The 14,906-nt window shown below is 41.9% G+C and overlaps 1 protein-coding gene across 1 annotated transcript in view; it reads left to right on the top strand.

Annotated features, from left to right (window-relative positions):
- Positions 1-13,974, top strand: part of IPMK (inositol polyphosphate multikinase) — a 36,011-nt gene extending 22,037 nt beyond the window's left edge. Inside the window, exons 4-6 of the mRNA XM_021400695.1 lie at positions 2,916-3,088; positions 7,454-7,535; positions 8,510-13,974. Coding sequence (XP_021256370.1) covers positions 2,916-3,088; positions 7,454-7,535; positions 8,510-9,144 — 890 coding nt within the window. The 3' untranslated portion in view covers positions 9,145-13,974. The remainder of the gene's footprint in view (positions 1-2,915; positions 3,089-7,453; positions 7,536-8,509) is intronic.

Below are 14,906 nucleotides of genomic sequence, written 5' to 3' on the forward strand. Positions count from 1 at the left end.
CAGCTGCACACTTGCTGCAGACCTTGGGAAGGGTACCTGGGCTCGGATTCTTGAAGAGTAGGTGAGGGCTGAACTTCCTTTACAACAGGTAGAGCAGCAATACATGTGTATGTCTGAATCTGTGCCTACATCCATCTGTTCTTATTTTAGCTCAGCCTTAGTACTCTACAAGGTACTGTAGGGCTAACTGTATTAAAAGCTGTGGTCCCAATCTTGTGGATTTGGGGTTAGTTGATTGTAGATGTTGTATGCAACGTGGACAAGAATGACATAGGATCCTCCCTACAGGACAAAAAGCTTTTTAAGGGTGGGGGTGTGCACTGAGCAGAGGTAACAGAATCCTAACTGAGCTAGCAGCTAGCTAAAGATGAACACTTTAATTATAATTCCAAAAAATGTGTGAGAGAGGAGTCATTTCTGAATAATATGCAGACTTTTCCAAGTAATTAGTATTTCCCAGGGTTAGTGTTAGCCTCAAAGTTATTTTAATGCTTCATTTTTTAAAAATAGTCATTATGTTTTTAGCAGGTCTCGGGGGATACTCTAGCTTAACAGCTCTGAAATAGGAGGAATAAAAAGTTAAATATCTTAAGAGATGCTGGATTTTGGTGCTGTATGCTTAAAAAGAGGAATTTGGGCAAGTGGAGCAGACGACAAGCACCCATGAGATTTTCTGTGTGCCTTTGATGGAAACATGTTTTACACTACTTTCTGTACGTGTACTTTAGGATTGATGAAACAGCATGGAAATAACTTGTGTAATTTGTGGTAACCTACGCTTCCTATAGTTCTGTAAGTTTGAGTCTGGAGCAGCTCACAACATAACGTTTGGAAGGACTGTAGCCAGTTTCTGAGATGTTTTTGCACCCGCCTGCCCCAATGCCATACCATATTTCTGGCTTCTTGCTTTGGGGAGCTAAGTTCTGAAAACCTTGCATTTTGTTTCGTTGCTGTTTTCTGAACTGATTTAGAATGATGGCACAAGTATATTGGTTCCAGTAATGCAAGTAATAAGCAAAAATGGTAGGTGTGAAGGATGGTGCTTAGATATTTACAATTCTTGTTGTAATAATTGAGAGGTGAGAGGTTGTATGGACACCCTTGCATTCAGCGGTTGTTTCCCAGAGCTTTGCCGATATCTGGCTGAATTTGACCTGCACGTGAAAACTTGGAATAGAAGAAATGTCCAGGTGATACAGAGTCCCCTCCCTTGTAGGGAGTGTGTTGGTCTCCTGTCCCGTTAGGGAGCATCTAATGAGCAAATGTGTTTGTTTGCTGCCTGTGGCTTCTCCAAGTTAAGTCTGAGTTTTTTTGGCCTCTATATACCTGTGGTTACAGTTAGCAGACCTTTTACATGAGTGAGCTGGTCTGTAACTGAGGTTTTTGCTGTAGATACATTGATTCTGTAGCCCTAAGGACATGGAAAAGTAATGTAAGCTCAGGCAGTGAGTTAGCACAAGACTGGGGTTTTACAATAGTATATTGATTTAACACAGTTTTTTTGAGCATGGTTATACATTTAAAAACATGCTTAGTCCCATTTATAGACAGAGAAAGCATCTAGGGCTTAAATGGAATCTTTTTCTCTGATTGATGTGTGTGCGCTTTGGGGAATTGGATCATTTCATCATGATGATGATGGTGTAAAAATTGAAGCTCTGAATAGAACGTATAAAATAATAAAAGCCAATTTCATTTCTTATCCTTAAGAAGGAGCCTCTGTCTACTGAGTGGAAACAGAATATTGTTGGTTCTCTTTTTCTGGACTCCAGCTGGTTTGCTACCTGTCTGTACAGCTGTGAAATCAAGGCGCTTTGCCCTCTTCAGTCTTTACATTTTAACAGCAGAGTTTTTGGCTTTCTTGGGTAATCCCATTTTAGATTATTCTAAAGGAATGTGGAAGAACACAGTGTTCATGAGTATTCAGATTTCATTAATACAAAAAAAAAAAATTAATACAGAAAAAAAAAAAGAAAGATTTTTCTTTTTTTTTTTTGATTTTTTTTCTTTCTTAAAGTTTGTGGGTGATAAGAGCTGGCTTTCAGGAGCTGATATGAAGAAGGAGAAGGGCGTTGATGCTCTGCTTTTTCTTAGTACACAGAGTGCCCTGGCAAGGGCTGGAGACCCACCCAAGCTTTCTGCCAGCAACTTGAATGCAGTCACTGGAGGAGTTGGTTTACCTGCTGTGCTCTGACAATCAATGCCATAAATCATGTTGGAAAATAATCTCTTACCCGTGTTGGAGAAAAACATAAACCTGTTTGACCGGGTCTTCAGCACTGCTTTAAATCTTCAGGTGCTCCAAGGGATTGAGGGCTTTTGCTTCACCCCCTCCGCCACCAAAGGGACCTGGGGAAATGGTTGAGAGGCATCTGGGGTGTGAGGAGCGTTCTCCTCAACAGATGTGCTGTGAGGAGGGAGAAAAGAAAAATGAGTGCATTTCTGCCTCTCCAGGGAGGCACTGTGAAATGTTAGTTCTCCTTTTTAAAATGACAAAAAAACCCAAAGACATTGGATTGAATTCTAGCCTTCTCACACGTAGAAAGAGAACACCATCTCTGCTGCAAAAACAGCCGTGCAGTAACTGTTTGTATGTGCTTGTTAATGTGATTTAGAATATGCTAATGGCTTAATAAAAGGCACTCATGAGTTTCATCTGGGCAGTAATTGGAATTTGAGTGCTAGGCCAGCACACTTTAATTATATATTTTCTAAACCAGAAGGCATTTAGGATTTAGTGCTGACAGAGTCTGTGACTGCCAGCGGCCGTGACTTAGGCTGTGTTCAGAGGCAAGTCCTGACATCACACGAGTCCTTTAACTGTTCCCCCTCCTGCACAGAAACTCAGTGGAAGGTATTTTGTTGCTTCTGTTGCTTTCACCCACTGCTAACCTAGGTTTTGTTTATTTCAACAGATATGTATCTGAAACTGGAAGACGTGACCCGTAAGTTTAATAAGCCGTGCATAATGGATGTAAAAATAGGGCAGAAAAGTTATGATCCATATGCTTCAGCGGAGAAGATCCAGCAGCAGGTCAGCAAGTACCCGCTGATGGAAGAGATTGGCTTCCTGGTACTCGGCATGAGGGTGAGAACTTGCTTTGGTTTCAAATTCAGCTTGTGCTCTGGCCTGTTGTCCAACACCAGATACGGCAGCTAGTTTACCCGGCTAGTGACAATACTCGGAGTTTTATGTAAATAAAGTATTATCTGAATGTGTTGGTGGGAGCGGTATCAAACTTTGTGTGAAGTATGTTTCAAAACATTGCTCTCCTTTCTTGTAAATAGCTGCTTGCATTCTGCGCTGAGCAAAGCTTTCTGTCCAAAGAAGACACCTTGGATGCTTATATGCTTCAGAAACAGTGGTCAGCAGGAGGTTAGCGCGAGATGGATAATGTCTCTCAGAGGCCCGTAGAAACTCTTACATTTCCTTGAGTTTTAGATGTGTGAAGAACAATGAAGATTCAATGTTTGTGTCTTGGCTACTCTAAAATATAAACAAAAGCTGTACAAAATGCTTATGGATTGGTAACACAGATGTGATAATGTCAGTAACTCATTCCTGATGCAGTGCATTTGAAGTATTTTTTCTGCCCCAACTGACGCAGAATAACTTTGGTTTTGACGTGAGGTTTGTTCGTGTTCTCACGTAGATGCAGCTAGGGGTACTCGAGCTCTGCACCAGCAAACAGAAATGGCTGAAGCCTTAGATAAGCCTCTGCCTCGCTCAGATAGTGGCAGCACCCAGATTGCACCATTGTCTGAAATAATTCTAATATCTCTGTAATGTTTTGTACTTAATTGCCTAGGCTCCGAGCCGTAACTCTGTCTTGAGATAAGCTTTTACAGCTATAAATTACAGTGGTCATGAGTAGTAATTATGTAAGCCTATGAGAGAGAACATGGGAGTCAAGTCAAAAACCAGTCCAACAGTTTAGATCGAGAGGGAAGGCTGAAGGTTACAGCTTTGGATTTGGCGTATATCATTATATAACATACCTTATCGCATCTGTAGAACAACATAGTTCATGTTCTCTGTGTCTTCACCTAAAATAAATGTTTGCATCTGTGCTATTTGTGCTTGTAACTATTGTTTGCAACGTGGTCATGTATTGGTATGTCTGTCCCGTTGCAGCACAGTCATTTGATTCCCTAATTAAAACTGTGTTTATAATGATGGTTCTCCCAGGCACTGGAGTTTCCCATCCGGTATTTAACTAGATGAGATTTGTTGTGCGCGTTTGGAACCAAATTGCGTGCTGTAGTCAGTTTCCAAAAAGATGTCAGAAGGTTCTTTCTCCCCTCACACAGCACTTAGCAAAGCCCGTGCTGACAAACAAGGCTTTTCTTTGCTTAGCTTGCCTCCTCCTGGTTGTGGGGTGCTCTCTGCCTGTCTTCTTGCAAGATTCTTCTTCTTGCTTTCTTCTTGTAAGATTCAGGCTACAGTGTGAAAATCCTCCTGTCCAGGCCCTGTCTGCCTGTCACTATGCATGTGCTAGATAAGGGATGCTGGTGTTTGCTGGACAAAGCATGGTGTAGCACAATCCAGAAAGTAGAGGGCTTAGCTGTAATCTCTCAATTCACTGTTATTCTTAATACGCGGGGCTGCTTATTGTGTTACTATTTCAGAAAAGCTTGAAAGAGAGAAAGCCAGGAAAAAATAAAACGAAAAAAAATGCAGTTATCTGCATTTTTTAAAGCACATGTCGTAAAAGCTGTCATGAAGAAAGATACAAGCAGAATATGTGTTAGTTTTTTGTTGTAATAATTGTAACACCTCGTGGGGAAACAGAAGCCAAGTGCAGGTTGAGAAAGTCCAAAAACAATCTCCACTGTCAGTTAAGTACCAGGATTGCTTGACACACTGTCTGTACAGAGTCCCTACAACTAATAAGTAAAAAAAATTAATGTGGTTACGTGCTGGATTACGGTTCTGTTTATGCAGAAATTTCAGAGAACTGCTTGTAGGCACAAGTAGGAGCCCACGTGCCACCCCATCCTCTCCTGATGAGGATGTTCTGATCACTCAGGAGTTTTCTTGAAGCTGGTGCTTGGTGGGTCACATAAGGAGTTTTCTTTGTCTTGCGCTACGCAGTGAAACTTGTATGAATGCAGAGCAAACTTGTAATGAGCTGCGGCAGGTGGACAAGAAATGAGATTTTCCTGTCTAATAGTTTCTTGGCTGTTGCTGAGGTTACAAATTTGAGTTACTTGGCTTGTCATTGTTTTGACAGAAATGGGCAAGTACAGGCAGTCGCAACTACAGGGATACAGAAAAAAATTGGTTCGAAAGCAAGTATCCTTTTGGGAAGGGTGAGCAGCAGATGAGTAGCAGCGATGGCATGAGTGAAGCACGGTGCAGCAGGAAGCCTGGCGGCTCACAAGCTGCTCTGCCTCCTCTCCTCCAGCTCTCTTTTTTTTTGGGGGTAGGTGAGGATCGAGCAGGGGCTGATGAAAGCTGACTGCGCTCTGAACTTAGGCTCCTGTTCCCTGCTTTCAGCACAAGGCTGAATGCATTTGTGTTTTGGCGCGGTCTTCCAGGAACAGCTCAGGCAGCCTCTTCTGTGCTGCTGAGAAAGGGCTTTGAGGAGAACGAGGAGACAGCTCGTTGCTTAATGTGGGGATTGCTTTCATTATTACTTATATATGTGTCAACGGTTTACGGGCGTTCGGCCCGGTTCCGTGACAAATGGGATGGGGGACCCACGCCTTGGGAAAGGGGAAAGGGAAAAAAAAAGAAAGGGTAGGGAGATGGGCCTGAGAGCAAAAACAGCGGCAGCAATCGGAGGAGAAATGAACTAATTTACTAAATAAGATATCGGAGTGCGAAATAACACACTATAATACAATATAATTACGATTTAAACTAATAAATCCAATACAATGAGAATGTCCAAAAATCAAGGTAGGCCTTACTCTACTACTGACGTTAAGACAGCTGGGGAGTGAGATGCTGCCGGGACGAGAGACAGGCAGAAAGAGCACAAAGTCTTGTGATCTGCGAGTTTTTATCTTTCCCTCTGACCGGAAATGGTAACAGAGGAGCAAAGTCCCCTGGGGAATGTAGTAGTCCTTCTCTTCTGAGAACCAGGTACATACACTACATGATGTTATGATGTGGAATACCGATAACCGAAAATCATAAAACCATGAGAATATGTTGTCCTTCAGTGCTGTTGTCCCGAAGGAAAAAAACTCCCAAAGAACTGCAGCCAGGCCCTTGGGTAACCAGGGGTATCCGCGACTGTTTGTCATGAGATAGTTAACATTGTGTGTTGCAGGGTTGGTAGTTTGTCACTGACTACTTTATAGAGTTAGAAATGCACTGTAAATGCAAAATGCGCCTGCTGAGCAGGGCCACCTGGTGCTGCTGGAGGCAAAGCACAGCCAGGAGCAGTGTTGGTGTAGGCTCCAGCCTCCTGCTCGTCTTCGAGAGGAGTAGCCTTCCTTATTCTTGCTTTTATTACCTTTGGCTTGTGGTCCCTTTAAATACATTAGAATCCACGTGCTGGATTTGGGTTCCCTGGGGACACTGAATACAGTTCCCCTTATCTTTGTTTGAGATGTTTCCTTCTAGCTCCTGTGCAGAGCAGGAGTTGGGGCCTGTGTTTTTGTACTGGGGCCATGGGGCTGGGTGGTCTGAGTGAGCACCAGGCAGAAAGCTTCTGCCAGAGAGCACTGTAATTGCTGCCAATAGGAATTGTCTGCTCTCTCATAAATAAGTTAGACTTCAGCGTGGCTGGCTGGCACGCTTCTGCAATGGAAATTATTTCGGTTAGAGAGAAAACGTGTCTCTGTGGAAAGCACTTTTGAATTAAGTTGTTACGCTTGTGCAATTCCTGATATGGGCAAAGCTGTGCCCATGTGAGCTGCCTCCCTGCCAGGCAAGTAGCAAGCGCTGTGGGTGCTGCCATCCTTCACTTTGTGTAACCTTGCTCATACCCCAGACCTTCATTTCAGATGTGCCTCTTGTTGCTGGGCCCTCCTGGGCACATCACAGCGTTGCTTGCTGTTGTACTGTTGCAGTATATGTTTCTATAGTTTTAAGAACTGAAAAACACTAGTAGTGAATTCCTGAGTATGCATGTCTGACTGATGTAATGTTTGTAGTAACACTGGTAGGAGCACGATGGTTTTATGTCTTAGCATTGATTTGCAAGGCATGTGCTGTGTAAAATGCTTCCTGCTATAAATAGGTCGATTTGTTTTCAGCTGATATAATGGTGCCTTTCTGATGCCAGAAAATACGAAAGTCATAGCTTAAAACCCCAAGATGTGCACAAGGTTTTGCAGATGAGAGCACTAGAGGGCAGTGCTGACCTCTCCTAGTAGCTGTACAGCTACAGGGGGGATGGATGGGGCCAGGAAGCCTCATCTGTCTGTGAGCTGTCTCCTAACTCTGCAGAAAACCATGGTTGCTCTGAATTACAGTCTTGCTTTTTTTGTTTTGCAGGTTTACCATGTCTCTACTGACAGCTATGAGACACAAAACCAGCACTACGGGAGGAGCTTGACGAAGGAAACAGTGAAGGATGGTAAGGGAGTGTGTGTACCAGAATTTAGTACTCTTGGCTATTTATTGTCATGATGTTAGAACTATGTGTAAAAGTAGTCTGTGTACCCCCATGTTAAAAATCCTGCTCTCTCCTCTCCCAGGTGGGTCTGTGGCTGTCTCCTGTATCGCTTGAACTATCTGTTGACCCTCAGTTAAGTTGCCAGTTGGCTGTGACAGCTGTGTGTCTTAAAGGAATTTCCTCATCACGTGTCTTTTATTACTAATAGGGGAGTAATTGTGATAGAATAGAATTTCCTTGCAGGTTTGAGGTTTGATACTGTAATGAGGTAGAAATCCTTTGGTGGTATTTATGTTTTCAATCTGTGTAGTTTTATCTCCGATTGTATTCTGTGAAAAAAATCCTCTCTTTCATATTAAAAATACATCTTTCTCTGACCTCCACAGTTGAAATCAGTCCTAACTTTGCTCAACACTAACAATAAATAAAAATGCTGCCCTCATATGGCTGTTTGGTGATAAATATTTCCAGCTAGTCATTAACTGGCATTTGTTTGTCTGTCCCCCACCCAGGGATGGAAGGGCAGATAGACAAGCCCTTAGAGCTGGTTCTGACTTGTCAGCTCTGCCACTCATGATAAAGGAGGTGCTTGAGCTTGTTTATCCCTGGAGAGTTCAATGGGCCCCTGCCCAGCACGACTGGGATGCTTGCTTTAAATGACATGGGGAGCAGGAACTGTGTTCATCTGCAGTTTGGTATGCTGATTTGCTGGTTTCCTCTACAGTCCAGAACCAACCTATATTTCTGTACAGCAGAACTGAAGGTACCTGAATTCCTTGGTTTGGTTCTGATTCGTTTAATTATTGCGCTTAAAACTGTGAACACTGCTTTTTTCTTCATAGCGAGAGTTATTCTCATCCCCAAATAAACGTTGAACAGCAGTTGATTTCTTTTCAGAGGTGAAAATAATCCTCAAAAATGTCTATTTCTTGTAGGCATCTCAAAGTTCTTCCACAATGGGCACTGCTTGAGAAAAGATGCGATCGCTGCCAGCATTCAGAAGATTGAAAAGATTTTGAAGTGGTTTGAGGGCCAGAAGCAGCTCAACTTTTATGCAAGCTCGTTGCTGTTTGTTTACGAGGGCTCAAGTCAGACACCAACCGTGCGGCTGAGTGACGTCACCTTGGCGGAGAAGAGAGGAGTGCCCAAAGGACTGTTATCAGGTGGAGACATACTGGAGTATAATAATAACATTCATGTCATAAGTTCTACCGAGAATGGAAAAATTGAGGCCTCTGTCAGTAAAGGCTTGTCCAAATTTTATGCACTTCACAAAAAGGCATACTCAAAGAGGCACCACAGTCAGCTCTCGCTAAAAGTTGAAAGCTTGGAGCAAGACAATGTGTGGAAAAGCAGCACTTGCATCGCACAGGAGCATCTGAATGGAAATGTTATACCGCAACTGGAAAAAGTTTTCTGTCACATGCCAGCAGAGATCAAGGAAAGCGCAAATGTAGAAGTCCGAATGATAGATTTTGCTCACGTGTTTCCCAGCAACACAAAGGATGAGGGCTACGTTTATGGTCTGAAAAATTTAATCACAGTACTTAAAAATATTTTGGATAACTAGATTCTTTGTTATGGTTTTTACTGGGGGCCAACAAAAGAAGAGCAACAACATGAAGAATTTCTGCACTTGTAATGCTGTATAACTGGGTTTGTATTGTTCTACTATATCTAATTTGTCTTTGTACTTTTGGTAGAAGGGTTTAACTTTTTATAATCTCACTCAGGAAAATAGGTGATAGTGAACTGGGGAGTGTGAAAGGGTGAAGATACTTGAGATTAAGCAGGATAGGTAAATTAGCAGGGTGAAATGTGTGTGGTTGGCTTAAATCCAAGCCGTACCGTTGTACAATAAGGAGGGGTTGTGTTAGTTCCCATAAGGACTTGAGCTTAGGTAACGTTTGCCCACTTAGCCTTGAGACTGAGCCATATCTCCATTAACAGGTCTTTAAAAAATGGACTGAAAACTGTACAGTACAGGACTGGCATCCTCAGTACTGCCCTCTTGTGTTTACTATGTTGGAATAACTGGAGTTAACCCTACTTGGTGAAAAATCCCATTTAGATTCAGTTCTCTGACCCAGGAACCAGCGTATCCAAAAGCGTTTCTGGGTGTAGCAGGGCGGTAGCGCTGTGCTTTTAGCACTGATGTAGGCGCTTCCCCTCCTGCTGGCTGTTGGTAGCTGGTGGTCATAGCTGACAAGCTGCAACGCTGTTTGTGTGAGGTGCTAAGGAAATGCTGGACTAAACTGTGGTAACAGTCTTAAGCTGCACAACTGCTAGAGAAACTTTGTTTTGAGAAAGAGTGAATTAAAAAAAAAAGAAATGAATGCAAGATATTTCAGGAGCTAACTTGGTTTAGGAGAGAAGGTCAATCTGTTAATGGAGTGTGTGATGTTGCTCCTTTGTTCTGATGGCCCTTTTCCAAAAGCATTGCTTCTAGAAGCAAACTAACTGAACGGAGATACAAAACGTTTTGGGATAGCATACAGAGATGTCCTCAAGCTGTTTGCCACTTGTGTATTTGCAAGAAGTGATTCAGATTTCCACTGCCGAGGAGCACCAGCTGGGAGCAACGCAGCGAGGGGCCGTGTGCTGCCAAGAGCCAGCGCAGCCCGGAGCGGCCCGACAGAACCTCAGCTAAAGCCATCTTCATTTATTTATTTATTCATTTTATTTTTTTCCCTAATTGGCGCGCAGACAAGTTGTATGATTTGAAAATTGTCCCACTCCCTTTTTTTTTTCCCCCCACAGGAAAAAGTAAGAATTTAGGTTTCATGTGAATGTTTGAGATGGGGACGGTGATGCTCTCTGTACTTTGCACGTGGCTGTCCTAATGTGCATATACAGGCAGCTATACCAAAGTGATGATGGAGAATTCATGCCATATATAAAGAAAGATTTTAATGCTTTAAGCAAGCTCCACAAGTCAACGTTTTTAGAATGGATTTAGTCCTTGGAAACATGCAGCTTTTAAATGTGGACTCAGCGTGACAGTGTGGCCTTGCTGCTCTCTCTGAATGATGTTCTGCACTATGCACTCATCTGTGTACACATTCTTACGAGTTCTCAGTTTGACATCTGTTTTCTTTTTTTGAACAAATGCTCTGCTTTAAATAAAGTTGAAGCTAAAGCTCCTTTTTAGATCCTGGGTTAATTGGAAAGAAACAGGGTATTGTGTAGAACTAACATGATTTGTAACATTTTTTTAGATGTTAAAGCTAATATTGGCCAATACATTGAAGAATCAAAACAGCAAGGAGATGGTTTTGAAGCATGGGGGAGGATGCTTGCAGGTGGAGCAGTGAGATCATGTTAAAGTTATTCTGCAAATTCTGGTGATGGCAGAGGGGAAAATATTGGGAAGATCGAGTGTTTCTTCCAGCTGGTATTTCCACTGCACCGTGTTGTTAATGTGTTCCCAACTCTCTGTGAACTAACTTAGCCATATTCTAGGAAGAGTTTGTGGTTTTGCTGGGTGTAATGCTGGTTTTTGTGTTATGGTTTAGATGTTTTATCCCATGAATAGACAACACTAGAATAGTCAAGGCTGGTAGTGGCCATGTAACTGTAGACTCACAATGCTTTTATAGAAAATACAGGGGAAAACATTTCTACTCCTGATTTTTTTTCCACCGTAATTCATCTCTCCTGGATTTTAATCCATTTTTGTGCCAGAGAAATCGGACATCTGCCTCAAAGGAGTCAGTTATTGAAAGTGATCTATATGCTCTCAGTGTAAGCGTGTTCTCCTGTCTCTGCATTAAGATAAATGTCTTCAGTGTTTGAATGCTCTTTAAGTATTGATTGTTGTGTTGACTATGGCAGTGTTTGTAATGCACCTGGAATATTGTTAAACTGTCAGATTATTTTGAATAAAAAAAAGTAAAATAATTTTATCAGTTTTTTTTAACCGGTAGTTATTATGGATGTATTTCTGTTAATTTAAAATGTAGCTTGAGAGATAACAGTATTTTTAATTGGAAGTTGTGTAAATAAAGCGTGCTGTAGAGGTGTTTTGGCATAGTACCAAATGTGAGTTTTAAGCCCACGGCAGCATTCTATTCACATTGTTCTTGCACACTGTAGATTTGGTGTTTGTCGTGTCTTGTACCTGGTCAGATCAGTTTGTTTTCAGTTACAGTTGGAGCTGTATTCACAGAAGTAATAGGAGAATGCAAACTTAGCACTAAACATATGCATTGCCTCTGAGCTCTCTCCCTGCCAGTGACACCCCTGGTTTGTTGTCCACGCAACACGTACAGGACTGGCAGCAGATCTGTGGTCATGTCCACAGGCTCGTGGGTATTTCTGTCCGACAAAACTGAAAGCAGGTTCCTTCCCTGGGCTGGTGTGGGATTCGAGTGCTGCTGTCGCTGATGAAACCTGTTTTCATTTTAAGCAATAAGAGAGAGATTGAGTAGAATCAATTGTCAAAAGGGAAAATTTGTGTTGTTGTTCACGTCTTCTCGAAGAATATACTTATTCTGAAGACTTTCTACCTAGGTGATAATGAGAACTGTGTATAGGCTTACCTAAGGAGAGTTTGAATTGTATACGTTTTTATAAAAAAGCATTTACATATATGGTATTTTTGGATATGGGTGGAATTTGCTGCATAAATTACATTGGAAAATTATTATACCATTATGAAACATTGAAAGTATTTTAACCAAATCATTGTAAGAACAAAAATGGAGACTTTACATGTATCTGTGGTTCACATCAAACTTGTACCATTTTCTATTTTTCTGCTGTAACGCGTAGCCAGAATGTTCTGTAACTCTACAGATTTGTGGAGGATTTTCCAAGTCTCAATCAGTAGCTACTCCCTTTAGTTTGATTAACAAAGTACATGTGGTTTTGTTCTTAAAAGTAATTTCAGTGTGTTATTCCTCTGGGGCCCCGAGAGAAGCATTCCTCACCTGCAGAGAGCTCCCACTGGGGTGAGTGTGGATCATGTGGGGCTGTGGGTGGGACTCACCACACGTAGCAGCGACAAAGGGAAGGCATGGCCTGCACTGCCGTGTCACCAGTGGCGTTTACAGCTTGAACTTAGAAACCATCGCCACTGCTTTTTCACTTCACAAAGTGAAGTATTGTCAAGTGTTAGACAGTGGTAGGTTAGAGACTCATACTTGCTGTTCCAAGTTCGGTTGTTCATTCTCTCCCCTGTGTTTTTTCCATTAAGCTTTCCTCTGGAGTGCCTTCTTCAGTCCTTGCCCTGGGACCACGGGTGACCTCCTGTAGCATCTTTGTGGAGCGATTTAAAACAAAGTGTTGATTTCCTAAAAACAAAACTGCTCATGCCCTGTAACTGCTCTTAAGGGGTGGGTATTGAAAAACACCATCAAAATGCCTCAGAAAACACGGGAAATGCAATTTCCCTTTCCTACTTTTTAGCGTGAAAAAGTAGGAGTGGCATTTTAGCACAGAACGTGCTTGGATTGGAGAGTGGATAGTAGGTTTTGTGAAATTTGCTTGTGTGTGTTTTCCAGAGAATATTCTGGGGGCAAGGTGAGTGACAGCTGAACTGTGCATGAGATTTTCTTACTGCAATCAATGCTGAGGTTTGGTTTAAGGCAGCGCAGGGGGAGTGTGCTGCCTTTGGTGTGTTTGTGGCCATCTGCAAGTGAAAGCTGCAGAGCAGGTTGCCCACAAAAGGACACATGTAATTATTCCAGCAGTGTTTGAGAGGGCGAAAATGAAAAAAGCGAAGGAGTTCATGGTGGAAAATAGTCTTCAGGAAACATCTTTTCCTGTGGTCTTGTTTGCTGGAGATGGGCCCCCATGTATTTGGAGTTTAATTTCTGTGTTGTACAACATTCAACAGAAAACAGTCACCAAGAACAAAGGTACTTTAAAAAATAAAACCCCTTAATTTGAATTGTGTACATTGGTTCAAAAAAAATTTTTTTTTCTAAATAAAATAACTGAAATGACTTATGAACTGACTTCTAAACATGTGTATTGCACCTGACTATGATGAAACCAGAGTGCACAAAGGCACTTTAATACTCTGGGAACTGTACTGGAAGATAAACGAAAGCATGTGAAATTGCACCTGATGCTGTGTCGTTAATTGTTTTTAAAATCTAAAGTTCTACATTTATTATGCTTGATGGATGAATGTATCAAGTCTGGTCTCAGTTTCTTTAATTCAAGAGTCTAATGCCGTCACTCCGTCTCCTCTGATTTTTGTGTTTGTCCATAATTTCATTTGCTATCTTTGCCATTATTGGACTGCAGGGGGTATTGTTAATATTACATGTCTTTATTTTATAGAACATTGTACTATGCTATCTACCAACTTTTGTAATTTAATTATAATTGATACTTAGGGTAATTCTAATAGCTGTATATTTGGCAAAATATTAAAATTTTCTGCAAGTGACTTGGAAGTTGAATTGGTTTCTTTTCAAAACAGGGAGGCTGTTGAGAAAGTGTTTTCTTGGATATACCTACACTGATTGATTCCTCTTCCTTGGCCAACATTTCTTTGTGCTGTGTGTGTACACTGGATCTAATAGGTTTGGTTTACCACCATGTCATGGCATCCATTGCCATTGGTTGTTGGGAATACCTGCCTTGGTATAAAAGAGTCATCTCTTAAAATGAAAACAAAATGAGAATATGGCTTTTCAACAGCAGTCCACACTTGGTTGCATTGCATGTCAATTGTTGGTCAGTGTCACATTCAGTGTCTGCAGTAGTCTAGTCTTCCATGAAACCTTTCCTGCCAGAAAGCTCTTCTCTGAATAGAGAGGATGTTGGAAAAGACTAGGCCACCCCCTAAATGAGCCAAAAAAGCAGGAATTTTCAGAAAGTTGGGACAATTCAGGCCATGGTGAGTAAGTAGAAAGTGGCTATTGTATTCCAGATGAATCAAACTGGAAGTTTACCTTTTATGTTTGATTGAAAGCTGTGAAATAGTCCCATGTTATGGGGCTTTAAGCTGGCTTAATTTTCATCTTGTCCTTTGAGAAGAGGGCAAATAATCATCAAAAGGAACACAGAGATGGTAATGGAGAAAAGCTACACCTCACCTTTGTGCTTTGGATTGTAAAGCAAGAACACAGGGGTTGTCCTCAGAGGGCTTAATCTGAGCTGTGTGTGAAATGGGAATGAGTCAGGCATTCAAAGCAGGCAGATTCTTGCTGTGCATCCCAGGGCCGAGGTCATGAAAATGAAACAATCTGTAGGCGGAACTTTCTGCATTACCCAGCGGGGGTGGGCCAGTAGTGCTGTTTGCCTTCTGTCTGATAGCAGAATTCACAGGAAGGAATTTGCTGCCTGTGTTAGGACAGTTATTGCTTTGCAGATGTG

The sequence above is a fragment of the Numida meleagris genome, chromosome 5 (assembly GCF_002078875.1).
Source record: "Numida meleagris isolate 19003 breed g44 Domestic line chromosome 5, NumMel1.0, whole genome shotgun sequence".
NCBI classification, from domain to species: Eukaryota; Metazoa; Chordata; class Aves; order Galliformes; family Numididae; genus Numida; species Numida meleagris.